Consider the following 22,009-nt stretch of genomic DNA (forward strand, 5'->3'; position numbering starts at 1 on the left):
CATAAGACTGACCACAGGCATGGGAAGGCCCAGCTTTCATGCCTCTCTCTGACACTGCTTATCTTCCTAAGCTTTAGGTCCCTTCCTCACTGCTCTGGGGGGCTGGTCAGAGGATGATAACCCTTAGAATGGTCAAGGACCTTCATGAGAGTTCTTCTAGTCCTCTTACAGTTAAAGAACCCAAGACCTAGAGAGCTTACTTATCTTGCCCAACGACTCAGAGCTAGTGAGTGTCTCAGGCAACTTGGGAACCCTTCGGGCTCCAAATCCAGAGATATTTCAGCTCCATTGGAAGAACTGTAAAATTGTCACCATTTTATGGGGCATGGGGTAGATGGTAGTGGGAAATGGGTCCAGCAAGGTTAAGTGCTTTACCCAGAGTCATTCAGGTAAGCTTTCAGTCTCCTAAACTATTCCTTCCATAAAATTTATGAGGTCGAAGAGACCTTTTAGGATGATTCCATCCAACTTTCTCATTTTAAAGAGAGAAAAACTGAGGCTCCTAGAAAGAAGGGAAATAAGCTTTTATTAAGCCCCTGCTATATGCTAAGCACTGTTCTAATCCTTTTATAATATTTCATTTAATCCTTATTGTTATTTCCATTTTGCAGTTTAGGAAACTGAGGCAGGCATGTAAATTGACTTGCCCAGGGTCACACAACTGTTAAGTATCTGGGGCCTGGTTTGAACTTAGGTCTTATAACTCCAGTCCTAATGTTCTTACCACCGAGCTCATCAGTGATAGTGAACCTATAGAGCTGCAACAAGAACTCAGACTGCCCGAACTAGGGCAGGCATGATGGTCACCTTGCTGTGCTGCCTCTGAGGTCTTAAAAGGAAGATGGTGTTTAGGCTACCCTGGCTCCGGGCCAGTTTTCATGTTTAGAATCTGCTTTCCTTCCTGTCACGCTCCTCAGCACCTACTCCTCTCTACAGCAAATACTTTCCACTCCATTCTGCTGCTAGAATTGGGCCTCCAGCCATCAGGGCTCTCCGAGGTTCTCAGCAGAGCTCAGAGAAACTCTTCTTGCACTTGGTGGGAGACTAGACCTGCCCAGCTTCCTGGGGCTGCCCTGAGCAGTACGCCTTTGAGAACACACAGTTTGGTGGCTCCACAGATAGAAAGCCAAACCTGGAGATGGGAGATCCTGGGTTCAAATCTCAGAGGCTTCCTTGCTGGGTGACCCTGGGCAAGTCACTTAACCCCCATCACCAGCCCTTACTGCTCTTCTGTCTTGGAACCAACACACAGTGTTGATTCTAAGATGGAAGGTAAAGGTTAAAAAAAACCAAGTAGGTTGAACTTATTATAGGGTGATTGAATGTGGTAGGTAATAGGTGGCAAGCGTTTGAAATGCTGTATGAATGCCAGCAGTTATCCCAGAGATTCCTTCTAACTCTAAGGCTATGATTTTCAGTTGGGAGATGCTCTATTCGTGACTATTGTTCAGTCATTGCAATTGTGTCTGACTCTTCATGACCCCCTTTGGGGTTTTCTTGGCAGAGATACTGGAAATGGTTTGCCATTCTCTTCTCCAGCTTATTTGACAGATGAGGAAACTAAGGCAAACAGTGACTTGCCTACGGTCATACAGCGAGTGTCTGAGGCTGGATTTGAACTCAGATCTTCTTGACTCCAGGCCTGGCACTCTATCCACTGCACCAGCTAGCTGTCCATCCATTCAAGAAAGGGTTAAATAAGTTGTCCCCTTTTAGCAATATATATTAAATCATATATAATCATATATAATTTGGATATATATATAAATTATATAGAATCATGCAAATTAAATATAATCATTTTTCTTTAATCACAGACTTAAGCTCAATATGGACTTTCATTGTTCTTTAGAGACTTTTGATTGTCTTTGGAAAAGTCAGGGCTAATTTTTAGCGTAATGGAAAAGGCATGGAATGATATCCATATATAGAAACATATATGCATGTATGTATGGAAATACTCTTATTTATAGAAGTGAAATGACTCACCCCAACTCTTATAACCAATGAGGGTCAGAGCTGGGGCTAGAATTCAGGTCTCTTGACTCATTCCTGAGCGCTAGTAGCTTCCTTTCCACCTCGTGGCCTGCTGGGTCTGTCCAGCCCCCTCACTAAGCTGAAGTAGCCGGGCCACTTGCTATTGGCCGGATGGATGGCCCGTGTTCTGGGAGAACTAAGTGGCACATTAGTCATCAGCCATACGGGGGAAGGGGAATGAGATGGCCTTTCTAGAGAGCCCTGGACATCAGGGAGATTCAGGGAATGCGATTAGCCGCCCCTGCCATGGCTGAGGGACTCCCCCTACAAGTCTCACCACAGGACTAGTGTGAGAAGGGAGCCTGACCTTCTTCTTCGCCCCCTCTTCCAGGGGTCTTCAGCCCCCGTGCTCCCCTCCCACTTTCTTCCATGAACAGAGCAGTTGTGCTGTGTGCTGGCCTCAGAGGGCTCGTTGTTTGCTCGAGGTGGAAAAATCCCACCCTTGCCTTGTGAATCATCAGGAAAGCCACCCCAACTCAGGCTTGCTTCCCTGGAAAGAGATGGCAGATTTTTTTCCACTGCTCTGAGAACAGGCAGGGTCTCAGATTGGCTAGGGAGGAGGGGTGGCAGGAGACAGGAAGAAAGGGAACCCTGCCCGCTAGCTCCCTTCCTAGCTAACAAAGTGAGCACTGAAAACTTGAACTGCTCGGGCTGAGCCAGCGTGCAGGGACAGCTCAGACGCTGAGACCCCTCCCAGGGTTCCCTCAGAGAGCTCCGTATGGCATTTTGATGGGTGGGAGAATACGGATGCTGAATCAGGTCAACACACGCAGGCACTCATTTTTGCCCCAATGTCGTCCAATGAGCACATATCTGGACCGAGGCGGGGATGGCGACTCTCACTTGAGTAATTACTCTTGGCACTTAAAGTGTCTTCTCCGGGCAGATGTTGGGTATGAGGTCAGTCTCCCATTCAGGGCCCTTCGGCCCTGGCTAGTAAAAGGTTTGCTCATTTCTTCAGCTGAGGAAGTTTTAGTGTCGGGACTGAGAGGGAGATGCTTGTACTTAGTACCTGAGGGCTGTCGTCGCCAGAGGGGGCATTTTTCAGGGCTGACTCTGTCCCCGACTCTATTACCTCGGCCAAGTCTCATTATTTTCATTCAGAAATGTGAACGGTAGTATTTTTTCTCTTCTGCATTGCAGGTATTGGGAAGACGCGTCAGAAAGAAAGGATTGGGGCAGGGAACTAGCAAAGGGACTGAATACTATATTACTTAGCTTCCAGTTCCATCCTTACCCTCGATTTGTTGTCTTTCTTTGGGGTTCCATCCTTTGCTCCTTGGGATTTTCCTCCAGTTTTGAGTATAATGGGTTGATATCCACCAAGTTGATTCCTCTCTCACCACTTTCCAGCCTAGACGTGACTGAGAGCATCCAGGCAACGAGCATTTGTAAGTCTGTGCAGTCATACGTCAACTTCCTTAGAAATACACCCACGGGAAGGAGGTTGGCCAGTGAATTGGACTGGCCCCAAAATACAAGCACATTTGCTTCAGGGAAAACTGAAGCCAAAGTCCTTTGGAGTTGGAAGTCATAATTATGGGAGAGGAGATCAGGAAAGAAAGTTAGGCCTTCCATTTCCAGATGTGAGAGGCAGGAATTTTTTTTTTCCCAAGCGATAAGTAGGAAATAGGATCCCTGAGAAAAGGACTTGCCCAAGGTCACACTATGAATTCATGGCAAAGACTGGACAAGTTCTCAGTTTTTTTTTTTTTTACTCCTAGGCCAGATGTCTAAGAGAACATACAGTCTTAATCTCTATATCTTATATGTCTCAATTGGGAGATACAAGGAGGGCTGGTAAGGGGAGTGTTGACAATATCCTTTTTCTTTTCACTCTTTTACAAGAGAACACATTGTTCTTTTAACTAAAGTTTCTAGGGGTGAGAAATGGGAATTAGTTACCAGCCATGCCATGCTGGATCTCTCATACTTTTTCTACTTTGAACTAAAAACTGGGGGTGTAGAAGGCTGAACAAATACCTGGTACAGGTTATTCAAAAACAAAAGTCTGTTTTTAAAGCTCCTAAAAGGCCAAATCCCATAGAAAATAGAAAATCACAATGCAGAGAAAAGAATCATAATACCTGCTTGTTAGCTTCGGGACTTTAGGGAAGTCCCTTCCTCTGTTTGGAACTTGATTTCCCCATTTTTCACATGGGAAAAAGGACTCCTTCCTTTCTCTCTCTCACAAGACTGATGGGAATCAAATGAGATAATAAATGTGATAGATTTGCAAAAATTCACAAAATTAGAAGTCACCACACATTTAAGGGGTTGTTATCATTAGGTCTAGGGCAGTGATGGGCAAACTACGGCCCAAGGGCCAGATGCAGCCCCCTGAAATGTTCTATCTGGCCACAAGACATTATTCCTAATCTGACAAATACAATGAGAAGGATACAATACAATGAAACTTAAAAAGGGTTGCCTTAGAAATGGACTGACAGATGAGCATTTCTTTTCCTTTGGCCCCTCTTTAAAAAGTTTGCCCATCACTGGTCTAAGGGATAAGAACTGAGATTTCACTGAGAACCTTCTATTCATGCAGATCTTCCAACATTTGGCCTTAGAGAGTTACCTAAATCAGTGGGAGATTAAATGACTTCCTTTGGGTCACACAGCTTTGAACCCGGGTGTTTCTGACTCCAAGGCTGGCGTTCTATCTGTCATTCCTATTCAAATGGGTATTGGCCTCCATGTTTCTTTGCGAAGTTCTTAGATATACTCTGATGAAATAAGTTTTGGCTTGGGTTCTAGCCAGGTAGTAGTCTTATCAGATCTTTGTTTCTGCCCCCTCCAACTCCTCATATCACTGAGTTTGTGAAATCCTAGCCTCTACTTTTAGCAATTAAGTTGTCACAGAATATTGGAACTCAGACTTGGAACGTAAAAAGATCTTGGAATCATCTGATTTAGAGTCGCAAGGGATCTTCCAGAGAATCTCGTCCAACCCCTTCATTTTACAGATGAGAGTTTTACAGATGTGAAGTGGCTTACCCAGGGTCTTTCAGACAGAAAGTAAAAGAGACCGACTTTGACTCCTCTGGTTCTAAATCTAGTGTTCTTTCCTGGGGGCCAAATTGCTTTCTTGGAATATAGAAAGTTAGAGCACAGAACCTGACAGTAGCCAAGCCAATAAGGACTTCACCACTCAGAATGTTAGACATATGTTAGTACATAGACTAGTAGAACTAAAAGGAGTCTCTGAGAGCAGATGGCTTAAGCTCATCATTTCTTCTCTTATACTCTGAATTAATCTCTCATTCCCCTCATTACGGGCCTAGAGAGCAGATAGGTGATTGGGGACACACTGGGTTATTGTCTTTGAGGCTGTGGTCCTTTGAAAAGCCTGGTTTGTATATGGGGGAGCATGGAGAAGGCACAGGCGGAATATTGAGTGACAGGAAAGATAGAGTAGAAGGAAAAAATATTTTAGTAAGATTGGATGTCAGGGTGAGAGAGATCAAAAATATCAGTAAGGGGGAATTCAGCTAGTTATAGATAAAGTGGATAGAATGCTGGGCCTGGAATCAGGAAGATTCCACTTCCTGAATTCAAACACAGCCTCAGATGTTTACTAGCTGTGAGACCCTGCACAAGTCATTTAACCCTGTTTGCCTCAGTTTTCTCATCTCTAAAATGAGTTGGAGAAAGAAATGACAAACCCCTCTAGTATCTTTGCCAAGAAAACCCCAATTGGGGTCACGAAGAGTCAGATTTGACTGAACAAAGGGGAGAATTCAACTGGGGGGGGACCCAGAGGGAGAAATTCAAATAGACAAAATGAAAGGGAGCACCGGGGAGATCCAGGAAGAAGATAGCTGGAACTTTGGCTTAGAGCATCTTTTGGATGCCTTCTTCCAGCTGCCAATGCCTGGCTCTCATTTGCTTCTAAATTGCAGCGACGGGTTCTTGTTTCAAAGGCTTCTCCTCTGGACCCTTTTAGTGCCATTGCCCCGACTAACAGCTTCCATGACTGTCAGTCAGTGGGTTCATAAACATTTATAAATCCTTCCTATGAGTCAGGAACTGGACTAAGCACTGGGGATGCCAAGAAAGGTAAGAGCTCGTTTTTGCCTTTGAGAAGCTCACCATCTCCTGGGGGAGACAGCATGCCAGGAACGAGATGTGAACAGGGGATGGATAGAGAGAGAGCTGGACAGAGATGTTGTTGTGCTTAGCTAGTTGGACTATAGATCATAAATCTAGCAGAAGACAGCATGGTAGAGCAAGAAGAACCCTGATGATGTGGGAGTCAGAAGACGTAGGTCCCCGTTCTGGGACTGCCTCCAACTCATTGTGTGGTCTTGGGTGAAGAGCTTCTCTTCTCAGTCTTCGTTTCCCAAACTATGACCTGGAGAGTGGTCTACCCGTTTCATGGGGGTGATTCAGGAGAATAAAACAAATACATTTTGAAAGACTAGTATATAAAATATAATGGTAGGGGCAGCTTGGTGGCTTAGTAGATGGAGAGCCAGGCTCGGAGATGGGAGGTCCTGGGTTCAAATGTGGCCTCAGACATGTCCTAGCTGGGTGACCCTGGGCAAGTCACTTAACCCCCATTGCTTAGCCCTTCCCGCTCTTCTGCCTTGGAACCAACATAAAGTATAGACTCTAAAACAGATGGTAAGGGTTTGATATATATATGAACAAGTATATATTTATATAATATATAACTTATGTAATAATATAATGATTTACATAAATATATTAATATAATATTATATGTGCGTATGTATAATATGTGTATNTCCCTTCCCTTCCCTTCCCTTCCCTTCCCTTCCCTTCCCTTCCCTTCCCTTCCCTTCCCTTCCCTTCCCTTCCCTTCCCTTCCCTTCCCTTCCCTTCCCTTCCCTTCCCTTCCCTTCCCTTCCCTTCCCTTCCCTTCCCTTCCCTTCCCTTCCCTTCCCTTCCCTTCCCTTCCCTTCCCTTCCCTTCCCTTCCCTTCCCTTCCCTTCCCTTCCCTTCCCTTCCCTTCCCTTCCCTTCCCTTCCCTTCCCTTCCCTTCCCTTCCCTTCCCTTCCCTTCCCTTCCCTTCCCTTCCCTTCCCTTCCCTTCCCTTCCCTTCCCTTCCCTTCCCTTCCCTTCCCTTCCCTTCCCTTCCCTTCCCTTCCCTTCCCTTCCCTTCCCTTCCCTTCCCTTCCCTTCCCTTCCCTTCCCTTCCCTTCCCTTCCCTTCCCTTCCCTTCCCTTCCCTTCCCTTCCCTTCCCTTCCCTTCCCTTCCCTTCCCTTCCCTTCCCTTCCCTTCCCTTCCCTTCCCTTCCCTTCCCTTCCCTTCCCTTCCCTTCCCTTCCCTTCCCTTCCCTTCCCTTCCCTTCCCTTCCCTTCCCTTCCCTTCCCTTCCCTTCCCTTCCCTTCCCTTCCCTTCCCTTCCCTTCCCTTCCCTTCCCTTCCCTTCCCTTCCCTTCCCTTCCCTTCCCTTCCCTTCCCTTCCCTTCCCTTCCCTTCCCTTCCCTTCCCTTCCCTTCCCTTCCCTTCCCTTCCCTTCCCTTCCCTTCCCTTCCCTTCCCTTCCCTTCCCTTCCCTTCCCTTCCCTTCCCTTCCCTTCCCTTCCCTTCCCTTCCCTTCCCTTCCCTTCCCTTCCCTTCCCTTCCCTTCCCTTCCCTTCCCTTCCCTTCCCTTCCCTTCCCTTCCCTTCCCTTCCCTTCCCTTCCCTTCCCTTCCCTTCCCTTCCCTTCCCTTCCCTTCCCTTCCCTTCCCTTCCCTTCCCTTCCCTTCCCTTCCCTTCCCTTCCCTTCCCTTCCCTTCCCTTCCCTTCCCTTCCCTTCCCTTCCCTTCCCTTCCCTTCCCTTCCCTTCCCTTCCCTTCCCTTCCCTTCCCTTCCCTTCCCTTCCCTTCCCTTCCCTTCCCTTCCCTTCCCTTCCCTTCCCTTCCCTTCCCTTCCCTTCCCTTCCCTTCCCTTCCCTTCCCTTCCCTTCCCTTCCCTTCCCTTCCCTTCCCTTCCCTTCCCTTCCCTTCCCTTCCCTTCCCTTCCCTTCCCTTCCCTTCCCTTCCCTTCCCTTCCCTTCCCTTCCCTTCCCTTCCCTTCCCTTCCCTTCCCTTCCCTTCCCTTCCCTTCCCTTCCCTTCCCTTCCCTTCCCTTCCCTTCCCTTCCCTTCCCTTCCCTTCCCTTCCCTTCCCTTCCCTTCCCTTCCCTTCCCTTCCCTTCCCTTCCCTTCCCTTCCCTTCCCTTCCCTTCCCTTCCCTTCCCTTCCCTTCCCTTCCCTTCCCTTCCCTTCCCTTCCCTTCCCTTCCCTTCCCTTCCCTTCCCTTCCCTTCCCTTCCCTTCCCTTCCCTTCCCTTCCCTTCCCTTCCCTTCCCTTCCCTTCCCTTCCCTTCCCTTCCCTTCCCTTCCCTTCCCTTCCCTTCCCTTCCCTTCCCTTCCCTTCCCTTCCCTTCCCTTCCCTTCCCTTCCCTTCCCTTCCCTTCCCTTCCCTTCCCTTCCCTTCCCTTCCCTTCCCTTCCCTTCCCTTCCCTTCCCTTCCCTTCCCTTCCCTTCCCTTCCCTTCCCTTCCCTTCCCTTCCCTTCCCTTCCCTTCCCTTCCCTTCCCTTCCCTTCCCTTCCCTTCCCTTCCCTTCCCTTCCCTTCCCTTCCCTTCCCTTCCCTTCCCTTCCCTTCCCTTCCCTTCCCTTCCCTTCCCTTCCCTTCCCTTCCCTTCCCTTCCCTTCCCTTCCCTTCCCTTCCCTTCCCTTCCCTTCCCTTCCCTTCCCTTCCCTTCCCTTCCCTTCCCTTCCCTTCCCTTCCCTTCCCTTCCCTTCCCTTCCCTTCCCTTCCCTTCCCTTCCCTTCCCTTCCCTTCCCTTCCCTTCCCTTCCCTTCCCTTCCCTTCCCTTCCCTTCCCTTCCCTTCCCTTCCCTTCCCTTCCCTTCCCTTCCCTTCCCTTCCCTTCCCTTCCCTTCCCTTCCCTTCCCTTCCCTTCCCTTCCCTTCCCTTCCCTTCCCTTCCCTTCCCTTCCCTTCCCTTCCCTTCCCTTCCCTTCCCTTCCCTTCCCTTCCCTTCCCTTCCCTTCCCTTCCCTTCCCTTCCCTTCCCTTCCCTTCCCTTCCCTTCCCTTCCCTTCCCTTCCCTTCCCTTCCCTTCCCTTCCCTTCCCTTCCCTTCCCTTCCCTTCCCTTCCCTTCCCTTCCCTTCCCTTCCCTTCCCTTCCCTTCCCTTCCCTTCCCTTCCCTTCCCTTCCCTTCCCTTCCCTTCCCTTCCCTTCCCTTCCCTTCCCTTCCCTTCCCTTCCCTTCCCTTCCCTTCCCTTCCCTTCCCTTCCCTTCCCTTCCCTTCCCTTCCCTTCCCTTCCCTTCCCTTCCCTTCCCTTCCCTTCCCTTCCCTTCCCTTCCCTTCCCTTCCCTTCCCTTCCCTTCCCTTCCCTTCCCTTCCCTTCCCTTCCCTTCCCTTCCCTTCCCTTCCCTTCCCTTCCCTTCCCTTCCCTTCCCTTCCCTTCCCTTCCCTTCCCTTCCCTTCCCTTCCCTTCCCTTCCCTTCCCTTCCCTTCCCTTCCCTTCCCTTCCCTTCCCTTCCCTTCCCTTCCCTTCCCTTCCCTTCCCTTCCCTTCCCTTCCCTTCCCTTCCCTTCCCTTCCCTTCCCTTCCCTTCCCTTCCCTTCCCTTCCCTTCCCTTCCCTTCCCTTCCCTTCCCTTCCCTTCCCTTCCCTTCCCTTCCCTTCCCTTCCCTTCCCTTCCCTTCCCTTCCCTTCCCTTCCCTTCCCTTCCCTTCCCTTCCCTTCCCTTCCCTTCCCTTCCCTTCCCTTCCCTTCCCTTCCCTTCCCTTCCCTTCCCTTCCCTTCCCTTCCCTTCCCTTCCCTTCCCTTCCCTTCCCTTCCCTTCCCTTCCCTTCCCTTCCCTTCCCTTCCCTTCCCTTCCCTTCCCTTCCCTTCCCTTCCCTTCCCTTCCCTTCCCTTCCCTTCCCTTCCCTTCCCTTCCCTTCCCTTCCCTTCCCTTCCCTTCCCTTCCCTTCCCTTCCCTTCCCTTCCCTTCCCTTCCCTTCCCTTCCCTTCCCTTCCCTTCCCTTCCCTTCCCTTCCCTTCCCTTCCCTTCCCTTCCCTTCCCTTCCCTTCCCTTCCCTTCCCTTCCCTTCCCTTCCCTTCCCTTCCCTTCCCTTCCCTTCCCTTCCCTTCCCTTCCCTTCCCTTCCCTTCCCTTCCCTTCCCTTCCCTTCCCTTCCCTTCCCTTCCCTTCCCTTCCCTTCCCTTCCCTTCCCTTCCCTTCCCTTCCCTTCCCTTCCCTTCCCTTCCCTTCCCTTCCCTTCCCTTCCCTTCCCTTCCCTTCCCTTCCCTTCCCTTCCCTTCCCTTCCCTTCCCTTCCCTTCCCTTCCCTTCCCTTCCCTTCCCTTCCCTTCCCTTCCCTTCCCTTCCCTTCCCTTCCCTTCCCTTCCCTTCCCTTCCCTTCCCTTCCCTTCCCTTCCCTTCCCTTCCCTTCCCTTCCCTTCCCTTCCCTTCCCTTCCCTTCCCTTCCCTTCCCTTCCCTTCCCTTCCCTTCCCTTCCCTTCCCTTCCCTTCCCTTCCCTTCCCTTCCCTTCCCTTCCCTTCCCTTCCCTTCCCTTCCCTTCCCTTCCCTTCCCTTCCCTTCCCTTCCCTTCCCTTCCCTTCCCTTCCCTTCCCTTCCCTTCCCTTCCCTTCCCTTCCCTTCCCTTCCCTTCCCTTCCCTTCCCTTCCCTTCCCTTCCCTTCCCTTCCCTTCCCTTCCCTTCCCTTCCCTTCCCTTCCCTTCCCTTCCCTTCCCTTCCCTTCCCTTCCCTTCCCTTCCCTTCCCTTCCCTTCCCTTCCCTTCCCTTCCCTTCCCTTCCCTTCCCTTCCCTTCCCTTCCCTTCCCTTCCCTTCCCTTCCCTTCCCTTCCCTTCCCTTCCCTTCCCTTCCCTTCCCTTCCCTTCCCTTCCCTTCCCTTCCCTTCCCTTCCCTTCCCTTCCCTTCCCTTCCCTTCCCTTCCCTTCCCTTCCCTTCCCTTCCCTTCCCTTCCCTTCCCTTCCCTTCCCTTCCCTTCCCTTCCCTTCCCTTCCCTTCCCTTCCCTTCCCTTCCCTTCCCTTCCCTTCCCTTCCCTTCCCTTCCCTTCCCTTCCCTTCCCTTCCCTTCCCTTCCCTTCCCTTCCCTTCCCTTCCCTTCCCTTCCCTTCCCTTCCCTTCCCTTCCCTTCCCTTCCCTTCCCTTCCCTTCCCTTCCCTTCCCTTCCCTTCCCTTCCCTTCCCTTCCCTTCCCTTCCCTTCCCTTCCCTTCCCTTCCCTTCCCTTCCCTTCCCTTCCCTTCCCTTCCCTTCCCTTCCCTTCCCTTCCCTTCCCTTCCCTTCCCTTCCCTTCCCTTCCCTTCCCTTCCCTTCCCTTCCCTTCCCTTCCCTTCCCTTCCCTTCCCTTCCCTTCCCTTCCCTTCCCTTCCCTTCCCTTCCCTTCCCTTCCCTTCCCTTCCCTTCCCTTCCCTTCCCTTCCCTTCCCTTCCCTTCCCTTCCCTTCCCTTCCCTTCCCTTCCCTTCCCTTCCCTTCCCTTCCCTTCCCTTCCCTTCCCTTCCCTTCCCTTCCCTTCCCTTCCCTTCCCTTCCCTTCCCTTCCCTTCCCTTCCCTTCCCTTCCCTTCCCTTCCCTTCCCTTCCCTTCCCTTCCCTTCCCTTCCCTTCCCTTCCCTTCCCTTCCCTTCCCTTCCCTTCCCTTCCCTTCCCTTCCCTTCCCTTCCCTTCCCTTCCCTTCCCTTCCCTTCCCTTCCCTTCCCTTCCCTTCCCTTCCCTTCCCTTCCCTTCCCTTCCCTTCCCTTCCCTTCCCTTCCCTTCCCTTCCCTTCCCTTCCCTTCCCTTCCCTTCCCTTCCCTTCCCTTCCCTTCCCTTCCCTTCCCTTCCCTTCCCTTCCCAGGATCTATGAACTTAGAAAAAAAATGTAATTATAACATCACCATAATTAGTTTCTTTTCTAATGCTATGTATTTTATTTTGTACATTTAAAAACAATACTAAGTAAAGGGGATTCGTAGGCTTCACCAGATTTCCATGATGCAAAAAAGGTCAAGAACTCCTGCTCTAGATTGCTCCATTCCATATGTGGGGGAATTTCCCCCACCCCCTCAGAATTCTTCCATTCTGTAGGGCAGGGTGGGCTGATTGGGTGAATGGGGGGAATCCCTCGTCCCTTCCCCCACTCAACTTTCTAAGCTGAGGCATTTGTGGAAACAGTTTGTTTGGCCCCTTTTCAAATATTTTGTTCATTTCTCATGAGGCAGAGGCCAGAGTGGAATCAGGAGGCTGGGCAGAGGGAGATAGGATAAAAGAGCTGCAAATGTAGAAGCCATTCATGGGGCAGAAAAGATAACTCTTCCTTGGGACAGTCCCTGATCTAGAACCAAGAAAAGAGTGGTCCTAGCAGGAACAAGGCTGGCTGCTCGTACTTGCCTCTGGGTGGGCTTGGTGGTGTTTGTGGGTGGGAGATAAATGTTCAGAGAATTTGCCTGTCAGAGTGAAGAATTCTACCTGTACCATCCCTGAGTACCCCCCTCCACAGCCAATCTCTCTCTTCCCAGAATGTACCAGGGAATTGCTTCTACCTGGCTAGACTTCAGACCATTGGATTAAGTAGATAAGGGTCCCGAGGGGCAGCTCGATACAGTGATATAGTCTAGGGAACTAGGAGTCAGAATCCCAGAATCTCAAGAATTCGAAGGGACACCAGTGATCAAAGCAGAATACCTGGGTTTCAATCCCGGATAAAAATACCCTTATAAGCTTGGATAAGCCATCTTAGCAAATGAGGTAAGAGGTAGCTAGGTAATGTAGTCAATAGACTATTGTAACTGGAGTCAGGGAGACCTGAGTTCAAATCATGCATTCGACACTATTAACTCTCTAATCCTAGGAAAATTACTTCAACTTTCATACACACCCTCCTTTTCTTCATCTATAAGATGGAAATAGTAATTGTACCTATCTCTCGTGGCTATTGTGAAGATCAGATATAATAATATGTGTAAAGTGCATTGCAAACCTTAAAGTACTGCATAAATGTTAGATATTAGTATATATCTCTTTGGATCTCAATTTCCCTATATATAAAATGGGAATCAGAGGCCCTGCAGAGTAGTGGATAAAACATTGGACTTAGGAAGTTCTGGGTTCAATTTCTGCCTCTGACATATTCTGATTGTGAGACCATGGACAATTCCTTTAACCCCTTAATACTTCAAGCATCTCTCAAAGACTATAAATTATAGATGAGCTGTCAACCTGTAGTGACAGAAGTGGGATTTTATACTAAAGTCAGTCCAAAGAAGAATGGAGATGATTCCTACAGTATTTATTTCACTGTGATGTTGCATGCACTTTTTAAAATTAAAAAATGTTTTTTCCATGGTTTCATGATTCTTGTTGTCTCCCTCCCCTCTTCCGTCCCCTCTCCCAGAGCTGACAAACAATTCCACTGAGTTATACATGTATTATCACTTGATACCTATTTCCATATTATTCATTTTTGTAATTGAGTAATCTTTTAAAACCAAAATCCCAAATCATATACCCATATAAACAAGTGACAAATCATTTATTTTCTTCTGGATTTTTACTCCCACAGTTCTTTCTCTCAATGTAGATAGCATTCTTTCTCATAAGTCCCTCAGAATTGTCCTGGATCATTGCATTGCTTTTAGTAGCAAAGTCAACTATATTTGATTGTCCCACAATATTTCAGTTCCTATGCACAGATTTCTCCTGGTTCTGCTCATTTCACTCTGCATTAGTTCATGGAAGTCTTTCCAGTTCTTATAGAAATCCATTGATTCATCATTCTTTATAGCACAATAATATTCCATCACCATCAGATACCACAATTTGTTCAGCCATTCCCCTATCAAGGGACATCCCCCCATTTTCCAATTTTTTGCCACCCCAAAAAGCACAGCTATAAATATTTTTGTACAAATAGATGCTTTCTCATTTTTTTTTATCTCTTTGGGATATAAACCTAGTAGTGGTATTTCTGGATCAAAGGGCATGCATTCTTTTTTTTTTTTTTAAACCCTTCCCTTCCCTCTTAGAATCAATACTGTGTATTGGTTCCAAGGCAGAGGAGTGGTTAGGGCTAGGCAATAGGAGTCAAGTGACTTGCCAAGGGTCACACAGCTAGGAAGTGTCTGAAGTCATATTTGAACCCAGGACCTCCCATCTGTAGGCCTGGCTCTCTATTCACTGAGCTACCCTGCTGCCCTCCCATGTATTCTTTTAAAGCCCTTTGGACATAATTCCAAATTGCCTTCCACAATGGTTAGATCAATTTACAACTCCACCAGCAATGCATTAGGGTCCCAATTTTGCCACATCCCTTCCAACATTTATTATTTTCCTTTACTGTCATATTGACCAATCTGCTAGGTGTGAGGTAGTACCTCAGAGTTGTTTTAATTTGCATTTCTCTAATCAGGAGAGATTTAGAACATTTTTTCCTATGATTATTGATAGCTTTGATTTCTTCATCTAAAACTGCCTATTCATATCCCTTGTTCATTTGTCAATTGGGGAATGATTTGATTTCTTATACATTTGACTTAGCTCTTTATATATTTGAGAAATTAGATCTTTGTCAGAAATTTTTATTATAAAAAATTTTTCCCAGTCTGTTGCTTCCCTTCTAACTTTGGTTGCATTGGTTTTGTTTGTACAACCCCTTTTTAATTTAATATAATCAAAATTATTCATTTTACATTTGTTATGTCCTCTGTAGTGCCTGGCATTAAATTCTTCCCTTCTTCATAGATGTGACAGGCATATTATTCCATATTCACCTAATTTTTATTTATAATATCACTCTTTATGTTCAGGTCATATAACCATTTTGAATTTATCTTGGTAGAGGGTGTAAGGTGTTGATCTAAACCTGATTTTTCCCATACTGTTTTCACATTTCCTCAGCAGTTTTTGTCAAATGGTGAGTTCTTATCCCCAAAGCTGGGATCTTAAGATTTATTGAACTCTAGCTTGCTGAGGTCATTTACCACCTCCCCTCCCTTCTATCTCTTAACCAGTGTCATATTGTTTGTTTTTTTTAAACCCTTACCTTCCGTCTTGGAGTCAATACTGTGTATTGGCTCCAAGGCAGAAGAGTGGTAAGGGTAGGCAATGGGAGTCAAGTGACTTGCCCAGGGTCACACAGCTGGGAAGTGTCTGAGGTCAGATTTGAACCTAGGACCTCCCATCTCTAGGCCTGGCTCTCAATCCACTGAGCTACCCAGCTGCACCCCCTGTCATATTGTTTTGATGACCACTGCATGTATTTTTGAAACTATAAAGTACTACCTAACTATGAGTTATTTATTTAATACTTGCTCTGGGCGATCTCCCCAACTTAGTACTCACAGGTTTGTAGGTTCTGACCCTACTGGAATGACTACTATTGTCTTCAGTTCCGAGGTTATCCTGTGGGTCCATACTCCAAAACAGTATCTTGTAAACCCCAATCAGTGGGGGCAACTGGGTAGTCACTTGATGCCCATTGCCTAGCCCTTACCACTCTTCTGCCTTGGAACCAATGCACAGTGTTGACTCCAAGATGGAAGGTAAGGGTTTAAAAAAAACACAAAAAACACTCAATCATTGAGCTTACCTTTAATAGTCAGCTAATTGAAACAGGTAGCTCAAAGAAAAGGCATATTCCAGGATTTGTAGTATAAGCAGTAGCTATAAAACATAATGCCCCACTCACCCATAATGTGGGATACACTCTCCCACATATATACACAGCAACTCACACTTACAGTGCTGCAGAGCCCCATAACACTTTCTCCTTCTGTGTTAGATTCACACTTTGCTCCCTACTTCTATACCCTGAAGAGCTTTTCTTTATTTTTTTATTTTTTTATTCATTCATTCATTCATTCATTCATTTATTAAATATTTTAATTTTGAGTATTTTCCCCTAGTTACATGTTTCATGTTCTTTCCCTCTTCCGCAAACCCCCCTATCCACCCTTAGCCGACACATAATTCCACTGGGTTTTATATGTATCATTGATCAAGACCTAATTCCATATTATTGATAGTTGGACTGGAGTTATCATTTAGTGTCTACATCCCCAATAATATCCCCATCAGCCCATGTGTTCAAGCAGTTGTTTTTCTTCTGTGTTTCTCCTCCCACAGTTCTCAGGGAAGATCTTTTAAGTGGGGTCCTTGGTTCTACTTTTTTTTTTTATCTATTTCCACTCAAGGGCCATCATTCTCCTTTGAACCCACACTCAGCTCTCTTCAGTTATATGCCACAAATCCACTCCTTGCTTAATGCCTCAATGCCTCTGTTTCTATGTCTATCTGGAGAGACTGTGTCTCTGCTCCTTCCCAAATATGTTATCTCCTCCTGATTGAGCTGCTCTGCTGAGAGATGCTGTGGCAGATGGGGAAGAGGAGAGAAAAATCTCCTTCTCTGCTGCCATTTGGTATAGATGCAGAAGTTCCACTCTGTGTAGCTGCTCCCTGCCCTAACTAGACCTTGACTGCTTCTAGGGCTGGCAGGCTGACAGGGGTTTGGCCAATCTTCAAACATCCAGTGAAAAGCTGCCCTTCTAATTCCATCAGGGAGAGCTCCTTCATACTTCATAAAGGGATAATAGGATGTAGACATTTCTTGGCACTTTGTTTTGACATCAACAACTCATTATTTCCAAGGCTCTTTTTGTGATAACATAAAGTGAACTGGGAGAAAATGAAATAATTCCACTCCCCCGTTACATTTATTGTTGTTTTTGTTATTTCTGGCATTGAAAACTGATTATTTTGGGGCGGCTAAGTGGTTTAGTGGATAGAGAGCTAGACCTGGATACAGGAAGTCCTGGGTTCAAATTTGACCTCAGACACTTCTAGCTGTGTGACTCTGGACAAGTCACTTGACTCCCATTGCTCTTACAACTCTTCTGACTTGGAACTGATACACAGTATTGACCCTAAAACAGAAAGTTAGGGTTTAAAAAAAACGAAAGAAAACTGATCATTTTAAGAGAAATTTCTAGGGTTATAGCATCTTAGATTTGGAATAGGAGTGTCACCTAGTCTAATTCTCCCACTTTATAGATGAGTGCAGTGACTCAAGAGAAGTTAAATAGCTTTAACCAAAGTCATAAAAATAGTAGAACTGGGATTCAAACTCAGGTCCTATGACTTCATATCTAGCATCTTTTTCCGTGATGCTGTGCTATCTCCCCAGACATAGGAGAGGGCGTAGACCTTATCACGACGAGGTTATATTCTTTCCATGGCTGAGCGTGCTTCAAACACAGGCATGCCCTTCCTCTTCAAGTATAGGAAAGGGAAAAATCAGACCCCAGCATCAATCAAAGGGTCAGGCATGAGCTTAGTCCAGATCAAGGGATGCAAAAGGGAGTATCTAGCTGAGTGTGGCAGATTCCAGCTGGGGAGCCAACTTGGGGCGGACCAATGAGAAAGCAAGTCTGAGATGCTGCTCAGTTTGTTTGGATGTCAGCAGCCAGGGGAGAGGTCAGTCCTGCTAGAGGCAGGGGGATGGCCTAAATGACCTATCAAGGTTCTTTCCAGGATATTTTCCGGTCAGGGTCTGTTGTGATGATTCTCTCCATCGTGAGGTGGACGGGGCCTTGGGGCAGATGGTAATAATTATCCAGACCCCAGGGCATGGATCCAGGTTGTTAGGACTCTTGTTTATACTGCAGGCCTGGACGCCCCATATGCGTATGGACCTTTCTGGAGAAAGGGCCTGAAACAAGATCTAACCATTTCACAGGGGTGTGGAAATGTATTGGAAAGATTTAGATCCCTCAGGCTGGTATAAACCAACAGATGAGTTTCAGTCATTCAGTACCATCTATTTGGTTTTTATTGAGCACCTATGGGCCATGTTTCCTGTACTCTGAAGGATACAAAGAAGTAGAAAATAGTCTCCTTGCCTTGGAATAATAACTGACTTTTTATATAGTGTTTCAACATTTGCAAAGTATATTCCATCCATTGTTTCCTTTGATCTTCAACATCACCCTGTGAGGAAAGTACTATAGATATTATTATTATTTCCATTTTACCAAAGAATAAAACCGAAGCCAAGAGAGGTTAGATGACTTACCCAAGGTCATACACCCAGTGTGTGGGATTTTACATGCTAATGTGAGATTTCATCCCATGTCTTCCTGACTTTAATTCTAGTATTTTTTTATCTTTATCTTCTATCTTAGAAACAATACTATATATTGGTTCCAAAGCAGAAAAGTGGTAAGGGCTAGGCAAGCTCCAAGGCAGAAGAGTGGTAAGGGCTAGGCAATGGGGGTCAAGTGACTTGCCCAGGGTCACACAGCTAGGAAGTGTCTGAGGTCAGATTTGAACCTAGGACCTCCCTTCTCTAGGCCTGGCTTTCAATCCACTGAGCTACCCAGCTGCCCCCAACACAGATAAAGTCTTAATTGAGATTTTATTTTTTTAAACATTTGCCTTTTATCTTAGAAATAATACTGTGTATTGGTTCCAAAGCAGAAAAGTGGTAAGAACTAGGCAATGGGACTTGCCTAGTGACTTTCCCAGGGCCATACAACTAGGAAGTGTCTGAGGTCAGATTTGAACCCAGGATCTCCCATCTTTAGGCCTGGCTCTCCATCCACTGAGCCACCCGGCTGACCCCCAAGTCTAATATTCTTAGCTACCACCAATTACATTGGAGATACAAGGCTCAACCATCAAGGGCTAAACTATGTGGCATCGATGATATAGTCATAGGCCAGAAAATAGAAAGATCCGAGGGACCTTGAGCAGTCAGAGACCTTGACCTCAAGAGCAATGACTTGTCCTCTGACTTTATTCTTTTCTGCTGGGTTTATCTGGAGAAACTGTTATGGAAGTGAGGGAAACAGGCAAAAGTACTTAGAAGAGAAGGTTAGACTGTCCCTTCCCACCTCATCTCTGAGTCCCCTCCTCGTTCCCTCTAAGTTCTTCTTGGAGGAGGAGAGGCTGAATTTTAATCTTGGAGAATGACTAGAATCTGCAAAGGAAGAGAATGTTTAGGGGCACTTCAAGCTGGAATGGGGGTGGGTGTACATGAGCAAAGGTGTGCTCTGAAGGGCAAAAGACAGTCACTGGTGAAAGGTCTGTCTCAAGGTTGGCAAAGGAAGGTGGGACCAATCTAGGAAAGGCTTTGGAGGTCAGATCGAGACGCTGGCTTTATGCTGCTGTTGCACCCATGGATCTCCCATCTTCAGATCTGGCTCTCTATTCACTGATCCACCTTGTTGCCCTCAAGGGGCTAGCATTCTAGTGGAGGAGAAGACATGCAAACAATTATGTACAGACCAGATACATACAGGATAAACTGGGGAAATTTTTGGAGGGAAGTCACCAAGATTAAGGATGTCTAGGAGAGGCTTCTTTTAGAAGGTGGCCTTTGGCTGAGGGTTTAAGGAACCCAGGAGGAGGAGGAGGAGGTGGAGAGAGAGAGAGAGAGAGAGAGAGAGAGAGAGAGAGAGAGAGGAGAGAGAGAGTTCCAGTATGGGCACAGCCCAGGAAAACATCCAGAATGGGAAGATAGAATATTTTGTGCAAAGATCACACTGTATTGTATAGTATGTGAAGGAAAATAAAGTATAAGAACACTGGAAAGGTAGATATTATTAAGAGTCAAGTTATGGACAAGGAGTACAACCCCCCTCGTTTTGTAGATGAAGAAACAAAGGCTCATGGAGGACAAATGCCCAGGGTGACACAGGGGGTGATCTGCCAAGTCAGGAATTGAACCCAGGTCTTCTGACTCCTGAGCTGGTGATCTTTCCACCGTATCACAGATACTCCTGGCTTGGAATAAGATATTGTGTGCTGCTGTGGGTAGATTAGGCAGGATCTGTTTCCCTCTAACTTTCTCTTTTTTTCCTTTCCTGTTCAGGGTGCCCCTGGGCCTCATGGAAACCCTGGTCCTCCTGGTCCTCCTGGTGCAAAGGTAGGTATTTGTATCTAGGTAGATTTGATTATCCTCTTCATTTGGGGGTATGGGAGAATGGAAGGAGCCAATCTAGGCCATGGCATCCAAGGTCTGCTAGCATTGGACTGTATAGTCCAAAGTTTATATTTGTCAACCTTCAGGAATCTTTTACAATTTTTCTTTGGTCCAAGTCTATCGACATGGCCCCAGTGACAGACACATGATTTAGATCTCCTCATTCATGTATGTCATTTGTTCTAGTAAATTAATTAGATGAATTTTGGGGGTTTGTTAAAAAAAAACCCTAAGATGACTGGCATCACCTGCTTGGGTAGGTGAACTACATTTGACTTGTAGGCTGCATGTCCAGGGCAGAGGGTAAGAGTCCTTAATCTGGGATCTGTGAACTTGAAAAAATGTACATATATATTCTGATATATTAATATAATTGGTTTTCTTTGTAACTCTTATATCTTATGCATTATACAATGTGTATTGTATTTTATGTGTTTAAAAGCAATTTTCTGAGGGCAGCTAACACAATGACTAGAGCACCAGGGGGTCCTGGGTTCAAATCTGACCTCAGATATTTCCTAGCTGTGTGACCCTGGGTAAATCACCTAACCCCTATTGCCTAGTCCTTGCTGCTCTTCTTAGAATTGACACTAAGACAGAAGGTAAGGGTTTAAAAAATAAAATAATAAAAGCAGTATTCTGAGAAGAGGTCTTTAGGCTTCACTAGACTGCCAGAGGGATTCATGACACAAGCATGGATAAGAACTCCTGATGTAGGATGAGGACCCAAAGGGTCAGGGGCCGGGATTCAGAAGGAGCCCTGGGAAAACTGGCCCTTTGGTTTGGAAGTACGTTGTGTCTCAAGATCACAGATTTCGATGAGACTTTAATGGTCCTGGGTTACCCAACTGAGGTGGGATTCGAACCTGAGTTTTCCTGACTTCCAGGGTCGTTCTCCTTGTGTTACATCAGTTTTGTCTCGGTTAAAATGACTTCCATCTGGGGCAGCATACTATTCTTCATCAGTAATGTGGCCATCCCCGAGGGGTTGGCAAATTGTTGGTAGTCTGAACTTTGGAGTCAGTCAGGAAACATTTAGTAATCTCTTGTCAGGTACTACGCTACCTGCGGATAAAAAGAAGGGCAAAAGACAATCTCTGCGCCCAGGGATCTCACTATCGAATGGGGAGTTCAGTGGCCTGAATGAGTAGCCCCTAATGAGAGGCCGCTTGTTACCGGCAGCTTCTTGATTGCCTGTGAGTGGGGGCTACTGTCTGCACTGGAGGCATCAGCTAGGAATATTTATCACAGATCCTGACCTGTCCATTAACTCCTGCTCGGAGGCACCATGGGGTCAGGAGGTACAAGCTGCAGCCTTTTGAAGCAAATAGCAGATGCCCTCAGAGCCGTAGAGCATCTCTAGTAGCACCTGCTAGGACTGGAGTGGGGTGAGTCTGGCAGCTAGTGCCAGCTGAACATTTGCTAGGGGCTAGAGGAGAAAGGTAGCTTAGTTTGGGCACCGGACACTTTACAGCATCCAGGGAAGTTCAAAGTGGCAATGCCACCTTGGGAACTGGACTGATGCCCCTTCCAGCTTGAAAAGAAATCAGCTTCTCTGAGCTGGGGCATCTGTTTTGAATTGGAAAGGCACAGAGGAAGGTTCTCCCTGTGAACATTACATCCTAGTGTGGCCCAGTGTTGCCTCATCACTGCTTTCCAGATGACGTTTAGAGGGCAAATCTAGTTGTTTCTGGTCTTTCAGAATTAGAAACACACAGGTATGCACATAGACAGATACAGGGGTTAGACTTTCTCTCTGTCTCTGTCTCTGTCTGTCTCTGTCTGTCTCTGTCTCTGTCTCTGTCTGTCTCTGTCTGTTTCTGTCTGTCTCTGTCTCTCTGTCTCTCTGTCTCTCTGTCTCTCTCTCTTTCTCTTCCCTTCCCTCCCCCTTATCTCCCTCTGTTTCTGACTCTCTCTTTGTCTCTCTTGTCTCTGTTTCTTTCTCTTTGTTCTGTCTCTCTCTCCTCCCCTGTCTGTCTCTGTCTGTCTCTCTAACACACACACACTCTCTCTCTTTCTTTCTCTTTCTCTCCCTCTCTGTCTCCCTCAATATATCTCTCT

At 47.0% G+C, this 22,009-nt stretch overlaps 1 protein-coding gene across 1 annotated transcript in view; it reads left to right on the forward strand.

Annotated features, from left to right (window-relative positions):
• The window catches only part of COL27A1 (collagen type XXVII alpha 1 chain), a 268,921-nt gene that overhangs the window by 28,915 nt on the left and 217,997 nt on the right, over positions 1-22,009 (forward strand). Inside the window, exon 4 of the mRNA XM_044659702.1 lies at positions 19,838-19,891. Within this exon, the coding sequence (XP_044515637.1) occupies positions 19,838-19,891 (54 nt within the window). The remainder of the gene's footprint in view (positions 1-19,837; positions 19,892-22,009) is intronic.

The sequence above is a fragment of the Gracilinanus agilis genome, chromosome 2 (genome assembly GCF_016433145.1).
Source record: "Gracilinanus agilis isolate LMUSP501 chromosome 2, AgileGrace, whole genome shotgun sequence".
Lineage (NCBI taxonomy): Eukaryota > Metazoa > Chordata > Mammalia > Didelphimorphia > Didelphidae > Gracilinanus > Gracilinanus agilis.